This window comes from Neolamprologus brichardi, chromosome 23 (genome assembly GCF_056152115.1).
Source record: "Neolamprologus brichardi isolate AB-2024 chromosome 23, ASM5615211v1, whole genome shotgun sequence".
NCBI lineage: Eukaryota > Metazoa > Chordata > Actinopteri > Cichliformes > Cichlidae > Neolamprologus > Neolamprologus brichardi.
The window spans coordinates 40,664,901-40,681,033 of NC_142125.1; the positions used below are offsets into that span (position 1 = coordinate 40,664,901).

At 39.1% G+C, this 16,133-nt stretch overlaps 2 protein-coding genes across 3 annotated transcripts; both read right to left on the reverse strand.

Moving 5' to 3' along the window:
- Window positions 1-483: 483 nt before the first annotated feature.
- Window positions 484-8,656, reverse strand: LOC102793341 (OX-2 membrane glycoprotein-like). Of its 2 annotated transcripts, none has more exons than XM_087835619.1 (7): window positions 8,401-8,656; window positions 2,508-2,846; window positions 2,092-2,391; window positions 1,982-2,014; window positions 1,799-1,895; window positions 1,646-1,712; window positions 484-1,003 (listed from the first exon to the last, which is right to left on the reverse strand). In XM_087835619.1, the coding sequence occupies exons 1-6, from the start codon at window positions 8,441-8,443 to the stop codon at window positions 1,670-1,672; spliced, it is 855 nt and encodes a 284-aa protein (XP_087691745.1). In that variant the 5' UTR covers window positions 8,444-8,656; the 3' UTR covers window positions 484-1,003; window positions 1,646-1,669. The 2 variants fall into 2 exon arrangements, with proteins under 2 accessions (XP_087691745.1, XP_087691744.1); XM_087835618.1 differs by lacking the exon at window positions 8,401-8,656 and adding an exon at window positions 7,605-7,724.
- Window positions 8,657-10,778: 2,122 nt separating this feature from the next.
- LOC148096450 (OX-2 membrane glycoprotein-like) lies at window positions 10,779-14,917 on the reverse strand. The gene is made up of 5 exons (XM_087835621.1): window positions 14,854-14,917; window positions 11,580-11,915; window positions 11,137-11,451; window positions 11,021-11,059; window positions 10,779-10,915 (listed from the first exon to the last, which is right to left on the reverse strand). Exons 1-5 carry the CDS (start codon window positions 14,915-14,917, stop codon window positions 10,779-10,781), a joined length of 891 nt encoding a protein of 296 aa, XP_087691747.1.
- Window positions 14,918-16,133: the final 1,216 nt, after the last annotated feature.

The window sequence follows — 16,133 nt, forward strand, 5'->3', positions numbered from 1 at the left end:
AGCATTTTACGCTGGGTGTTGCCCTACAGTCTACTTAAAACACATTTGGATTTTTATGTCTTTTATTCAAACAAAAAACAAAAGAAATCCAAAAGTTTTACACTGACTTAACAAATGCTTAGTCCTTTTAATAATAAACTTCAAATCTGTTCTCCTCAACACCTCAACATTTTTATCATGAATAAAAAGGCACCCTCAGGCGCCATGTTATTCAATTTTAGCTGAAAATCTGTTGGGAATTATTTAAATTTGGTTGTTGGTATCAATCATATCAATTCCAGCAACAAAAGAAAAGATATCAATCAGCCAAAGGTACTGAAAAATGCTTCATGTTAGTCACTGACTTACATTTAAAGTCATTTAAAGTAAGTCAAATTGAAAATATAAATATCTGTAAAATGACAACAAAACATTACTTTTTATAGTACATTTTTATTTTCTTGCATTTTCAATTTTTCTTTCAAATATTTAAAAAACAGTGTAAAAAATAAACAGCACCAAGTACAAGAAAATTGAAATGTACAGGACAATAATATTATTTAACGGTTTGCAAATGTTTCAGTGCAACACATTTTAGTGCTTTGCAATCAGAACGTTTTGTTAAGGGACAACATGGTCTCGTGTTTCCAAATATAAAAAGGTATAACAACACTAAAAACTGGTGAAAAAATAAATAAAATAAATATGCTATAAATATATAGCACAAAGTGATGATATAAAAACTGCAGTTTACCTGTAACTATTACCATTTTCCTTAGTGCAACATTAGTGCAGTTATTTGTCAAATTAGCACCATTGTTTTAGAAAATACACAAAATCTGTCAAACTGCAGTTTTGATGCTATTGCAAATGAATTTCCAAAAGTTGATTCTGTTCATCTGGACGTAGTGTTTTGTGGGAGAAACATTTCATCACTCAAAGGCCCCCAGATCATCATGTGGTGTCAGCAGGCATTCGCTTTTTGCGCGGACTATCACGTTGTTTACCTGAAGATGTTTTAGTCCTGAAAATAAAATAAAAATAACATTATATCATTGCTCTGTCAATATTACAGAATCTAAGTATTCTAAATAAATTAATAGCTTAGTGGAAAGATATATGCATCAGTTTGGTTGACATCAGTTTACATTAGTTTACAAAGGAAGTAAAAGAATAAAAAGGAGCTCTGGAGGTAAGTCAGAAAATTCCAAATGTCACAACATATTTTTAATTTTAACTTTCCATTGCATGTTTTATTACATTATTCTCCAAGTTCACAATCTTAAAAGTCAACATTTGGCCATTTTCTGACAAACCCTGTCTCTTTAAAATCCTCATTTTATACTACTAGCATTTTGACAGTTAATCTAGTTAGTTGTAAAATGTTCTTCCAGTTGTTTCTTTCATTTTGAACTTTTGGTGTCCTGTGGCAACATTTTTGAGATGCGTTTAGAGACACCAAATCCAAAATAAGCTAAAAGTTTCATTATTTCATTAGATTTACATTTCATCAATTTGATATACTTTCAACATTCTATTGTGATAGGTTTATAAAATGTTCTATTTACTGCATTATAATTTTATTCATATTTAACAGCATTCCAAATTTTTCATAGCTGGGTTTATAACTTTGTAGATGCAGAATGATGCATCAAGCCTGACTTACTCCTGAGTATCTCTCACTGTAGCTTCAGGTAGCCATGTCATTCATCTCAACCGGCCGATGTGACTGACTGTAAGATTCAAGAACAGTTACATCTGCACAAATATTTATCAGCTGAACAAAAAGACAAAAAGCAACGCTGTTTAAGAGGATTACCTGCTCTGAGATTTCTTTCTAAGCCAGACAGAGATGAGTGCAGAAACACAGGCAAACAACAACGCAGCAGAGGATAGAATGACTAAAGTCCTGGATCCTATGGACAAAGAGGGGGTATTACATTTTAAATATCAACAGATAGAAAAGAAAAACTGGCTTTAAAAAGTGTAAATTTTGACATACCGGAATTTATGTGATTAGATTTCTCATCCAAACCTGGAAGAAGGAACCCAAACATTTGAATCACAGGGTAATCATTAATTTATAAATCAATGACTGAAAGAGTTTCTCACCATCATCATCATCATCTGGAGTCGTCACCATCACCGCTCTGTGAGGAGCAGAGAGCACTCGTGCTGCACATCCCACCTGTGTGCTGTGTTTACATGAACCTGAGAGCACAGCTGTAGTGGTGACAGTGAATGTAGCGTTGGTGTTGGACACACTGACAGTGTTGTACTGTGAGAAGCTGAGGTCTTGTTGTGAGACACTGAGTGTTACAGTGGGAGCAGGTCGACCAGTGGCTGAACAGGAAACAACCCACTCTTCAGCAGAGTTTGACTCTCTGACATCAACAACAGGTTCATGCAGCTCTGTGAAGAATCAGGAGATATCATCAACATGTTCTTACAAACACACCAGCTACGAAAGCATTTATGTCCACTGTTTGAAGAACTTGTTATTGGTTAAAGAAGGTAAAAGTCCTCACCATAGACTTGGAGGCAGGGTTTACCTGTGAAGGAGCCTTCAGGATAAGTGTTAAACAAACAGTGATAGCAGCCTTCATCCTGCTCCGTCACATTCCTGATGACTATGGAGCAGTTCTGCAGTCCAGTATGTTTAAATTCAACTTTATTTGTAAAGCCATCATTCACTCTCTCACCATAGTACTTGCTGTAGGTGGCAACATTTGTCTCCACATCATGTGAGATTTTCTGCCATGTGACCTGAACGACGTCTTTAGTGTCCAAGAGCTGACAGCTGAATTCAGCATCTTCTCCCACTGCTGCCAGCACAGTCTGCTGTGTTTGGATCACTGCTGTTAGAGCTGTAGGAGATAAAGATCAAGGCGTGAGCCACTTTAAATATTCTATTCAAGTTCAAGTGCAATCCTTACTGACACAAGTCTAGTACCGTTAGCTATCATTATTCCTGCAATTAACAACATTTTTTTGCCTCCACACTCACATTTGCATTCTGCTCAAACAAATACAATATCAAATTAAAGAAAGGATCAAAGCCAGCACCTTATGAAAAAGCTGCAATCTGCAATCAGCATTCACATCAGCATTGGTCCATATGCATCAGATAATACAAAAAAAACCCAAAACAGTTTATATGCTTGATTTGCCAAACGCACTGACAGGCTGAAAATCGGGTGCTATTGGAATGCTACTGCTGCAAGGAAGAGCCAGGATGACAGGTCAGGGAGGAGATATCATCACCCCCACCCGAGATTGGGTACCAAGCCCCAAGTGTGAGAGGAACTGACCTGAAACATAGGATCATGATGAAACTTGAAACCTGGATCCTCCATAGCTGGTTACCATGACTACTTGAAGTACCCTATGAGGATCGACTTGATGATGTGAATGCATTACTATGGAAAATGCCCACTGTGACTATTACCAAAACTAACCAGCTGATCTACACTATAGTAGCAGTGATCAGTGAGATGCTTGGCTACAAGCTGAACAACCACAAGGAGCAGTACCCTCCATGAAGGAGGCTAGAAGCCAAAATCAAGGTAGTGCAGAGGGAGATAAGCCAACTATCAGAGTGTCAGAAAGGTCAAATGAAGAAAGTGCCTAAAAAGTACAGCAAACTGTCCATACCTGAGGCCTTGGAAACTGCCAAGCAAAGAATCACAGCCTTGGCCAGCCGTTTGAAGAAGTATACCCAAGAGATCGAAGGCAGGAGAATAAACCAGCTGTTTGCCACAGAACCATCCAAGTTGTACTCTCAGTGGTAGGAGGAACAATATGAGAACAGCACCACCAAGGCTTGAGATGGAGCAATACTGGAAGAGCATATAGGAGACGGACGCAACCCATAATGGCAATGCTCAGTGGCTAGTGGATCTGAGGGCAGACCACAGCAACCTTCATGAACAGAGTCCAGTAACCATCGCAGTGGCAGATATCCAAGAAAGGGTCTTCAGTATGAAAAGAGCACGGTTCACGCCTACTGGCTGAAGAAGCTGACTGCACTTCACGAGCATCTGGCAGCATAAATGAACCAGCTACTAGTCTACGAGAGACACCCAGTATGGTTTACTGAAGGCCGGACAGCCCTAAATCCCAAAGACCCCCAGAAGGGACAGTCCCATCTAACTACTGGCCAATAATCTGTACCACACAGAAGCCCCTGTCAGGCATCATAGCGGCTAAGATGAACAGGCACATGGCTCAAAACTTGAGCGGGGCACAGAAAGGCAGGAATACCAGAGGAGCGAAACACCAACCCCTGGTAGACAGAGCAGTCTCCCAACTGACCAGCCTGTGCACTGCCTGGATTGACTACAAGAAGGCCTAAGACTCGATGCCACACACATGGATCCTGGAATGCTTATAAATTATATAAGATCAACAGGATCCTAAGAGCCTTCATCGGGAGCTCACTGGGGATGTGGCGCACAACACTACTTTAAGCCCATAGCACAAGCACAGGGTTGTAACAAATGCTGTTGTTGTTGTTGTTGTCTAATTGTTGTAACAATTAGACAAAAGAAACAAAAAAACAGAGCCCACACCAGAGGACATGCTTCAAAGAGTGGTTTATTGCAGCGGTCCCAAACCCCCGGGCCATGTTTGGTACTGGGCCACGAGAGTTGAGGCCCAGGTGTGAAATTTATGGTTTTCAAGGTTTTTATCATTAACTCTGTTTCCCTGGGTCTTTTCCTGTGTTGTAGTTGTGTGTCTTATTTTGAAAGAAATACCAGAGACCATTAAAGGGCAGAGAGGAGGATGTTGCTCTCAATGTTGTTGGCACATTTCAGGAGGACGCTACTAATAAAGTAATTTAAAAAATACCACAGTTTTAGTCTTGGTCGTATCATTTTATTTTGTTGTATTTATCCGCAACACCTTAAAGGCCGGTCAGTGAAAATATTGTCTGCCATTAAACCAGTCCATGGTGCAAAAAAGGTTGGGGACTGCTGGTTTGTTGGAATAAAAGAACTCTCTTTGTGACTAAACAAAACCCAAATGCACTCTGCTGTGAGTGGGTGTGTAAATTAGCTTAAGAGAACAAACACAAATACTCAATAAACAGTTCAGTGACAGGTACAAACAGGTACAATGCACCTGTCCGAAAAAGATATAGGTCTTTGTGGTTGGGTGTGTTCTGCGGCATGGCTGCAGGGGATGAGTGGACCAGCAGGTTCAGGGTGTGATTTGGTGTGTTGTTAAAGCTCAACACCACACATACACAATGTTGTTGTATATTATCTGTCTCAAAAAAACCAATGGCAGTGTGCATGTATATTCTTAATCAGATTCACAATGTTGACAGATGAATGTTGGTAGCTCTGGAGTGCAGGCTTGGTGGGCCCAAAGACTGCACAGGGTAAATGTTACCCAAACTTCTTTTGCCTTTGAGTTACCAAATGGCTTTATACAGTCAGTGCAAAGGTTTTCGTCATTCATTGTCTCAGAATCTTCAGCGTTATTTTTCAAAAAAATTTTGGGCAGATTTCACTTTCTTTTTCCTTCTGCTTGCATTTATTTTTCCTAAGATATTCTTTTTCCATGTTTGCTTTTTTCTGTTATTCTTCCATAAGCTTTTGCAATGACTTGGAGTCTGCTCAGTGTTACATGGAAGATCTGACTGACTCACCCTTCGTTGAGACCCCATCAGATGCCTTTTTCTTTTTTAAAAATATTAGCAGGCATACCTTGATCAGTTTTTCTTTTCCACTATCTAGACATGCTGTAAAAGTATATGTGTTAGCATATTTAAAATCAATAATCTATTCATACTTTGGGGAAGGGGATTGTTGTAACACATTGAAAGCATATGTTGCAACTCACCCCACCCTTGTCGGTCATTGTTTAACTAACTTTATTAGCATAGTGGCTTAAAATTAGCAGGGGGCAAATGCATTACAGCTTGCCTATTTAATATACTGTTAGTCATATTATTTGGTCTGCAGCTGTTTAACTCCTAACAAAGCTTAGTGCTGGTCAAAATAATTAATTTTATATGATCAAAATCAAAATCAAAATCAGTTTTCTTCAAAACAATCTACATGCAGTTGCTTCCAGCCATGATAACCACCATGTGAAATAATAATAATGGATTGCATTTATATAGCACATTTCAGGGCCCTCAAAGCACTGTACAATTCCACTATTCATTCACTCTCACACACTGGTGGAGACAAGCTACAGTTGTAGCCACAGCTGCCCCAGCCTGGGGCAGACTGACAGAAGCGAGGGTGCCACATAGTGCCATCGGCCCCTCTGACCACCACCAGTAGGTGGTAGGGGAAGTGTCTTGCCCAAGGACACAACGACCGAGACTGTCTGAGTCAGGGCTCGAACTGGCAACCTTCCGGTTACAAGACGAACTGCCAACTCTTTGAGCCACGATTGCCCCATCGCCCCAAATCAGGGATGGAAGTGTCTAAACACTGAAGTGATCATGGGATGAGATAGGAGTCATATGATCAATTCAGTGATCCCAATGTTACAACTATACCAGGTCTCTCCTATGTGGTGCTATGGGGTCACCTGACATTGCAGTGAGGTTATTTTTCTATAAACCCCACAAATACAAGCATAGTAGCACACACTTGTGTACAGATCACTACCCTGTTTGCAACAATTGCCTTTCTGTGTTGGAAAAAAGGCAAGTATTAACTCACAGGGCATATTAGAGTCATAAGATTCAGAACTGTCTGTATAAACAGGCTTTCACTGAATTATGCCAGAGAATGCAGGAGAAACAAAGACAGGTTTGTGTTGACCCATCACCATCATTTCCATGAACGTTAAGTACGTTAGAAAATGTCAGAGTTTGTAGAATCAAATTTCAGAATGTGTCTTCTTAGTCTGTAATTTGTTCTATAGATGGAAAGAAAATGACTGACCACTGGGGCGGCTGTTGGGGCTGAGTCTAAAGACACTGATGATTTTACTGCAGTCTGTGATTACAGCCACGAATGGAGGGCAGTGGATCAAGCTGTGCACGTCTATAAATCCCTCTTTAAATCATTGCAGGGTGGAGAAATAGGAACTCCTGAGTGATGAGGACTGTTGTTTTGTCCTTAACAGTGAGCCTGGTAGCTTTTTATACTCTTTGAGTTCCCAGCAATTGATGTTTCTTGAGTAAAAAGTGATTACAAAGTAGCTAAAGTCAGAACCCTGGAATCGTAAGTGCAGAGAAAAAAAAACTAAATTTTACTTTTTTTATGTTCATCTAAAATATATTTTTAATAATGTAGTTATTATATTTTTCAAACTATAAATTATTGTATTTGCTCATTTAAATGAGAATTGATATGAATAATTCACAGAACAATAGCTGAAGTGCCTTTCCTGCATACAGCTAGATCATCCACACACCCCTGATGATAGTAACGACTAAATACTCAGGTACACCCACAGAAAACACTCTTTTATGCTGCCTGTGGTTGTACCTGTATCACAACATTATCAAAATGGTTACTTCACCTTAGCGACCTCTCCCACCACCACAACTGAAACGAGTCATTTTCTTATGAGGGAACAAAATAAACTACTTTTTACTGTATAAAAAGGTCAAACTCATATATTATAAGCATTAACATGCAGTCTCTTCTCACCCTTTTCAAAGGCTCCAGAAATAAAAACAGCAACAACATAAAGCAAAACTCCAAAAAAGGACATTTTATATAAACTTAATTCATTCAGGCTGACTCTTTGTCTGGCTTCGGGCTAGGCTACTACAGTTACGGGTAAACAGTCAGCTGGTCTGATGCATATAAACGTTTAACAGGTTAGCTAAAAAGAATCATAAAATAATACATGTGAACATGATCATATAGTGAGACAAATAACAAAAAATAATCGAGAATTATCACTTTAAAGTGCGATGTAAAGGCACGTGTCGCCATTTTGCCCCCCTTTTATTATAATGGTACAGTCGATAGATGACACCAATCTGGCAGATCGCAGAAAACTGCCGCATGCGCTGTAGCCACTCCCCACACAGCTAAATCTCCAGTGTTAAATTAACACTAGAGAATATCTACATGGGTTCACTCCACTGAGTGTTAAATGAACACTTTTGACAGTGTTATATTTTTAAAGGTAACCTAGTCAGTTTTGAAGATAAATAATGACCAACGGTTCTGATTTTCTAACACTGGAAAATAACTCAAAATGTTAGAAATATTCCAGTGTCAGAAAATCAGCACTGCTCAGTATTAGTCATTGTTAATGTTCAAAACTGACTAGGTTACCTTTAAAAATATAACACTGTCAAAAGTGTTCATTTAACACTCAACAGTGTTATATTTAACACTCAGAGGAGTGGACCCATATAGACACTCTCTAGTGTTAATTTAACGCGGGAGATTTTGCTGTGCATGGATCACCGAACATCTGCAAATTACTTACATGTCGATCTAAATCTGATGAGGTTGAATGAAACTGGCTTCATACCGGAGTCCACAGTAAACGCCTTCACTGGACTTCAGTTAGTTTACATCTTCATGTTACAGCACTGTACACAAGTGAAACCCTGCATTATCATCCATCCATCGGCTTCCCATTTTCCAGTTCATAGTCGCAGTCGTAACCCAGCTGACATAAAGCGAAAGGCGAAAAACATACTTTCTCCACTAAATCACAGAGCAGTGTTGCAAGTTTTCCTCAAACACAGCGAGCAAGTTCTGGCGATAAGTGGAAACAAGGAAATGTCCTGTGCACTGACGCTGTAGTGCCATCTAGTGGGCTCACTCGGCAAGAAAGAGCCAAACCCACACGAATGCAATGGTTTCAACCTAATATCAAGAATCACAGAGAAATCATCATTTTATAAATCAGTGAAAGAGTTCCTCATTATCAACATCATCAGGAATCATCACCATCACCTCTCTCTGAGGAGCAGAGAGCACTCGTGCTGCACATCCCACCTGTGTGCTGTGTTCACGTGAACCTGAGAGCACAGCTGTAGTGGTGACAGTGCATATGTACATGTGTGAACTGTTTAAATGATTTTCATTCTTGTGTTCCAATTCTTTACAATCAGATAATCAAAAACTTCCATCCGATCACGTTTTCTAAAAAATTTGTGGTGGAAATCTGATATTAACCAAGACGCAAATCTTCAGGACTACATGGAAACTTTCTTTCAGAAGGTTCAGTATGACACAGAGAACTTACAAAATCTTAAAAGTTTTATAGACTTTCAGGTGAAAAGCTGATGACATTTACTACACACATCTTTAATAAGGAGCACAGTGTTGATTGCACATTTACCATGAGAATAAACCGTCATACCCACAATACTTGACAAAAATCGTTGATATTGTTTTATTAGGTTGACAAATATCCCAACACTGAGTAATTTAAAGTTTGAACAATGTATATGTTGATATGTTTAAAAAAAAAAAAATTCAATCAATCAATCAATCAAAGCTTTATTCCCCCCCCCGACCTTACACACACAACACAGACATTACATGGGGATACAAGTCGGAGATCGGTAGCGTTACAGAAAAACACTGAAATGTACACTACAGTGGGAAAGTACAAGAGGAAAAAAAGAGACCTCTACTCATGCTGTGCTTCCATGGGAGGACAGCATGAGAACAAGAAACAGAAAAACTCCTCTGCACAAAAAGCACATAAATGTCCACAGCACAACATTGTGAAAGACATTACAAGCCACAGGACTGGGTGGGGGGTGAGGAGTAATCCGAAGCAAACACAGCAGCCGCCCTGCACAGCGCTACCATTCCAGCGTGGCACACATGCTTGTTTCCTGCTGTGTTCCCCCGCAGGAAACAAGCATCGAAGGCGTTTGGAAAGTGAGGGGGATGAGTGCGTGCTTATCAGTGTAAGTGTATGTGTGTGCGTGTCCATAATTCAGCTGAGACTATTGTTTTATTGACCAGTAAATGTCTCAACATGCTCCCCATGAATAAGCCGAGACCCCCAGTGGCCGTTTTTTGCAACTTCAGGTTTTTATGGTTGTTTGTATTAGGAGGAATTACTGCAATAAAAGCAATTTAATCGATCAGCCAAAATTATTGATGAGAACTGTTATGTATGAACCAAGAGTTATGGTGTGCTATGCAAGTCATCGCCAGTAGGGGGCACCACGCCCAGTTATGTGTGTGTGTAACTTCTGTGTTATCTCAATAAAGAAGAAGTCAACATGTAAAGAAGCTACCGTGCGTATCAGTCTGATTCGGTATAAGCCCTGTTAGTGTACTGACACCACAGAGGGAACATAACAAGAACAGTTTCAGGTTAGTCACTCCTGCTCATTTTTACTCATTTTTTTGTTTCAAGTAGCTTAATGTTAAAAAATCTGCCAAAAACATAATATTGAATAAATAGAAAAATAGATAAATAAAAGCAGAAACTACTGAAATAGAAACTGCAACATGAGTAAAAATGAATGCTTTGTGTGTGAGTGTTTTTCTTTTTTCTTTTCAAATTTTGTTAAAAAAAAAAAAAAGACCAGAAACAAAAACAGAAGATGGACCAGTAGAAACAATTTGTCAAAACATTTCTTGCTGGTAAAGGTCAAAGTCGTGGATCGTGGTGTAATCGCTGAAACCTCTATTAAGATGATCCAGATCTACAAACACCAGAAAAAGAAAAATATAGCATGTCACTCTTAAGGTTGCAAAGTCAGAGTATTCTGGAAGGAGGGATGGCTTAGAAAAAACAAATACAAGTTCATCAGAGTTTGATTAGTCAGAAGATGAGCTCTCTGTGACAGACAACAGATTTAAGAACAGTTAAATCTGCGCAAACATTTATCAGCTGAAACAAAAACAAACAAACAAACAACATCGTTTAAGACGAGTAGATTTCTTTCTATACCCGAAAAAGATGACCGCAGCAGCACAGAGCACCAACAACACCACAGACGACAGAATGACTAAAATCCCGGTTCCTTCGAGACAAACAGCAGAAAGAAGAGTATAATAATTTGAACAACTATCAAAAGTCAATAGACTCAATGACAAAACTTACTTTAAAAACACAAATGTTAACACACCTAAATTCCTGGGATTAGATCCTGATTTCTCATCTAGCTCTGGTAGAAGAAACATAAGCATTACAATAACAGTAGTCATCATTTTATAAGTCAGTGACTTCAAAAGAGCTTCTCACCATCATCATCACCATCATCATCATCATCATGAGGAATCGTCACCATCACCTCTCTGTGAGGAGCAGAGAGCACTCGTGCTGCACATCCCACCTGTGTGCTGTGTTTACGTGAACCTGAGAGCACAGCTGTAGTGGTGACAGTGAATGTAGCGTTGGTGTTGGACACACTGACAGTGTTGTACTGTGAGAAGCTGAGGTCTTGTTGTGAGACACTGAGTGTTACAGTGGGAGCAGGTCGACCAGTGGCTGAACAGGAAACAACCCACTCTTCAGTAGAGTTTGACTCTCTGACATCAACAACAGGTTCATGCAGCTCTGTGAAGGATCAGCAAATATCATCAACATGTTCTTATAAACACACCAGCTGCAAACACATTTATGTCCAGTATGTTTGTTTGAAGCACTTGTTGTTCGTTAAATAAGGAAAGGAAGGAAGTTCTTACCATAGACTTGGAGGCAGGGTCTACCTGTCAGAGCTCCTTCAGGATAAGTGATAAACAGACAGTGATAGCATCCTTCATCCTGATCCGTCACATTCCTGATGACTATGGAGCAGTTCTGTAGTCCAGTGTATTTAAACCCAACTTTATCTGTAAAGCCATCATTCACTCTCTGACCAAAGTAGTTGCTGTAGGTGGCGACATTCTTCTTCCCAGTAGTGACTTTCTGCCATGTGACCTGAACGACGTCTTTAGTCTCCAAGAGCTGACAGCTGAATTCAGCATCTTCTCCCACTGCTGCCAGCACAGTCTGCTGTGTTTGGATCACTGCTGTTAGAGCTGTAGGAGATACAGTTTGAGATGTGAGGCACATTCAGTATTATGTCATAATTCCAACACAGACACACGCACACAGTGCGTGAAGGTATACTAGAAGATGTAAATGCAGCATTACGGACAATTCCTAATGCAACCATCACTGAAACCAACCAGCTGAAGCAAAACGCTCCATGGAGAAATTACGCCAAGATCAAGGTAGCACGGATGTGAGTTAGCCAACTATCGGAGCTGCATAAAGTTGTGATGAAGAACTTTTTTATACTGTAAATTAATAGTAGAAAAACTGATTAACTGACAGACTAAATTTATAATCATAAAGTCTGTCTGACCATCTTCATCAGTTCTCACATGCTGCTGCTCTCCTCCCTAATCAGCCTCTCTTTCATTCGTTCTATAGTCACCTCTCTCTACCTTTGATGACATCTCTCCTACTTAGGTGTTTGTTGAGCTAGTTAATAGGTATCATCTGTTCATCTGTTGTGATTTTATTTTTGAAAGGATGCTTCCTGTTATGCTGCAGAGTATACGCGAGAGTTCAGTAAACAAAGTCACATTGGTGTGAATGTTCCGGTGAAAGCCGATGCCCCACGTGTGATTATTCCTCGTGTGATTATAATAAGTATCTTCAGTATTCATGCAGATTCTGCTGGAAGACCCGTCTCTGCTAACAGTGCTCTCTGGCAAATTCTGAATTCAGCTCTTCTAGTAGAGAAATGCTTCATTTCGATTCCATGCGAACCTGAAATCTGTGTACCAACTGACACGTATTTTGAGGAACAAAAGACATATTTACCCGTACATCCTGACTCATTAACGATGACGGAATTGTTTGCGTAAATGCGCACACCATTGTTTTTTTGTTTTTTTTTAATTTATTTTCAGTGCGTCATCTAGCGCTAAGTATTTATTAATGTCAGCACTGTATCTTGTAAGATTCGTACATTAATCCAAAACAAATCCGGTCTTTGAGTCCCATTAACTGTAGTATTTTGACAAATACTGGATATCACAGATCTGAGAGATTAAACTACATGAAAGTGGTCTGTAGTGTTGCAGAGATGACTGCACTTTTCTTTATTGTTTCTATAATTTGACAAAAATGGGAAGCACTGCAAATCCGTCAACTAACCTTAAAATTACACCTTGACACCTTGACCTTACATGGATCCCCTAGCTCCCCTGTGGCGTTTTAGATATATTTGTACAATTGTACAAATATATTTTTATTTTAATAACAATTTAATAATAAATATTTAAAAATAAATAATAAAAATTTATTTTTATTTCAGCGCACAAAAATGTAGGAATACATGTAAAAGAATAACGGAAACGAAAAATTTAGGCTACTGTGGGTTTAACGCGACATTTTAAAGTTAAATAAATTTAATGCTGAAAAAAGGGAAATCAAGGAAATGTTTTTGATACGGGCGACATGGGGCGTTGCCCAGGGCGGCATCGTGGTGGGGGCGGAAGCATGGGCATCGGGAAAAAAAGTTGCTTGCACCCATGATCATGCCAGCGCATTTTTGGGATTGCATGGGCACCGATAGGTTTTCTATTGTCCATTTGCGGGGAGTAAGGGCGCCCTCCGTTTGCGAGGTGCACCTGCTGCTTGCTGCTTGCCGCACATGGAGTAGGCTGTTTCTAAATAAAGCCCATTTCATTCATAATATTGTCAGTCCATCCAAGCCCACTATGTTTGTGTTTGATACTAGAGTGAAAAATTACTGATGGAAGATGGACAAGAAAAGGTTACAGCCATCAGAACCTCAGTTTAGAAAAGAAGAGAAAAGAAGAGGAGGAGAAACGAGCAAAAGATAAATGTAAGCAGATGAGTCATTGGATAATGGCAGGTATTATGTATTACATGTATCCTGGATAACATTTATTAGTAAGGATTGGAAAAACGTCCGGCTAACAAAGTTAAACGGACGTTTTTGAGTCCTATTAACTCAAAAATGTTAATGGGACTCAACGTATATATATATATTTATATATACGTTGAGTCAAAACAAGCTAGGACCGCCCCTGTAACTGGGAGGGGTGGGGGTGGCTCAAAGCTTTGACTAGAGTGCTCTGTAAATGTTCACGGAGCCTCACACAGACTGTAGAAAAAAATGAGAAAAAAAGAAAAGAAAAACAAGTGACAGTTACAGGACGCAGGTAAAGTTTAGGCACCGCGCTCATATCTCTCATCTCGCGTGACCATTGCATACTCATTCTGATTACATTTATCTGTCATTCCCAATAGATTAACACTTCGCACTTGGAATGAGAGAGGCAGATATTATTTGAGTTTCACCCTCTGAAAAGTTATCCAAAAGTAACGTGTTTATGTTATTAGAGACTTAGAGAAAGCGCATGGGCAGCTATCGAGCTACACTGTCTGAAGGTTCGATAAGCCACATGTCCGCACACTTCAGCGACTCATCGTGACCACCCAGAAGAAGTATTTTCGCGAGTTTTATTTTCAATTATCAAAATGAACATTTTAAATAAAATATATGGAATCTGTTTTCCTTTCAACAAAAGTTAAAGACAACATCAATATCAATTCAATTCAATTCAATTTTATTTATATAGCGCCAAATCACAACAAAAGTCGCCTCAAGGCGCTTCAATATGACAGCAATCACTCGAATAAAACGGCATATATTTAATATCACTTTGGATTTAAGCGAATAAATAACCAATATGTCAAATTGACAACAAAAACAACAATGAGAGCTCGGGTGTTGTTTTCTTCATATATACGCGCATATCCGCTTGTGATCAACAGCAGCTGGTGTATTAGAAATATTGTTATATTTCGGATCTACCCGCCATTAGACGAGTTGTTGCCACAAACTAAAAGACGTGACCTGTCGTTGTGTAAAAATATCTAACTCGCATACTGCCACACACCTATGTGTGTAATTTATGTACACTTTCTCCTTACCTTCGTCAAAGACTCCAAAAATAAAAAAGCCAAAAACGCAATGTACAGTTCGAAGCGGAGACATTTTACTCTGCCCTTCTCCACCAGACTGAAGCGCATTGCTAAACTTGCGGGTACATTATTCGTTGCGGGAGCCATCCAAAAACATATGTACTAACAAATAAATAACACGCGCTAAGAAAAAAAATATCATATTATAATAACAATATTACTATTATTCAACAAGAAATTGCGAATTATCACTTTAAAATGCGGAAAAACAGCGCGTGTTCCCCCATGCAATGGTATAGTCCTGCCGCCTCAAGGAACAAATCAAAGTTTATGTTACTCAAATATCAGACACAATAGCGTGTCTACTTTTTCCCCTTTCTTTTAATGAAAAATAAATATCACATAAATTGAATTGTATTGAACGGTATGCATAAATATCATAAAGCACTGTGTTGGTATTCCAAGGTACAACCATCAAACTCCTCTATGCTGCCTTCCGTACTTCCGTGAGCATTTCAATCAGTCACAACTTCAGGCACAATTTATTGTAACAAGTGATAGATAAATTACATAAAAATAAATTAAAACTGCATGGGAAAAGTCTGATGGTTGCTAACAAAAGATCAAATGAATTTCTAAACTGAGAGAATTTGAGAAAGATGTGAAAAGCCTCGGTCCCGGTACAGAATGGGTGTGTGTGTGTTTTATGTATAGAAGTAATTTTTAAACGTTCATATTTTTCTTCCATGATTTCAGACCAGAAGTTCTTACCTTTAGACTTGAAGGCAGCTTCTTCCCGTCGAAGCTTAGTCGGTGTGTTAAACAAACAGCGACAGTGGCCGTCATCTCTCTCATCTCTCCATCGTAAACGGTTTCACGTGAAAGCAACGAGTTATTTTAAAACTCCATAATAATACAGAACGCAAATAGATTGCCTTATCCTCGACAAAAAAAAATGCCATCAAAGAAAATGAAAATATGATTGCAGGCGGTGCCACGTTGCCATATGGCCGCCAAAATTCAAAAAACAAGTCTCTTAAATCGGGAAGGTCCATAATCTCACAGGGTGTATGCGTGAAAAAAGCAAAGAAAAAAGTGCCTCCCGTCGTTAATAAAAGCGACATGACATATCACGAGGTTCACTGGGACAGCTAATAATCAGTCATTTGATAAACATTTACTATTTTACATTCCTATCCACTATTTTAATGCACATATATTCCTCAGTGCCCCCTGTTCATTGTGCAGTGAAACTGTCTCACAATTTCATTTCGCTTTCATTCTGAGTG

Coding starts and splice junctions, on each gene's coding strand:
- LOC148096450 (XM_087835621.1), bottom strand. CDS start 14,917: ATGTCTCCGCTTCGAACTGTACATTGCGTTTTTGGCTTTTTTATTTTT. Junction 11,916..14,853: donor TTTTGGAGTCTTTGACGAAG/GTAAGGAGAAAG, acceptor TATCTCCTACAG/CTCTAACAGCAGTGATCCAA. Junction 11,060..11,136: donor TGATGATGGTGATGATGATG/GTGAGAAGCTCT, acceptor TTCTTCTACCAG/AGCTAGATGAGAAATCAGGA.
- LOC102793341 (XM_087835618.1), bottom strand. CDS start 7,668: ATGTCCTTTTTTGGAGTTTTGCTTTATGTTGTTGCTGTTTTTATTTCT. Junction 2,392..2,507: donor ACCCTGCCTCCAAGTCTATG/GTGAGGACTTTT, acceptor GATTCTTCACAG/AGCTGCATGAACCTGTTGTT. Junction 2,015..2,091: donor TCCAGATGATGATGATGATG/GTGAGAAACTCT, acceptor TCCTTCTTCCAG/GTTTGGATGAGAAATCTAAT.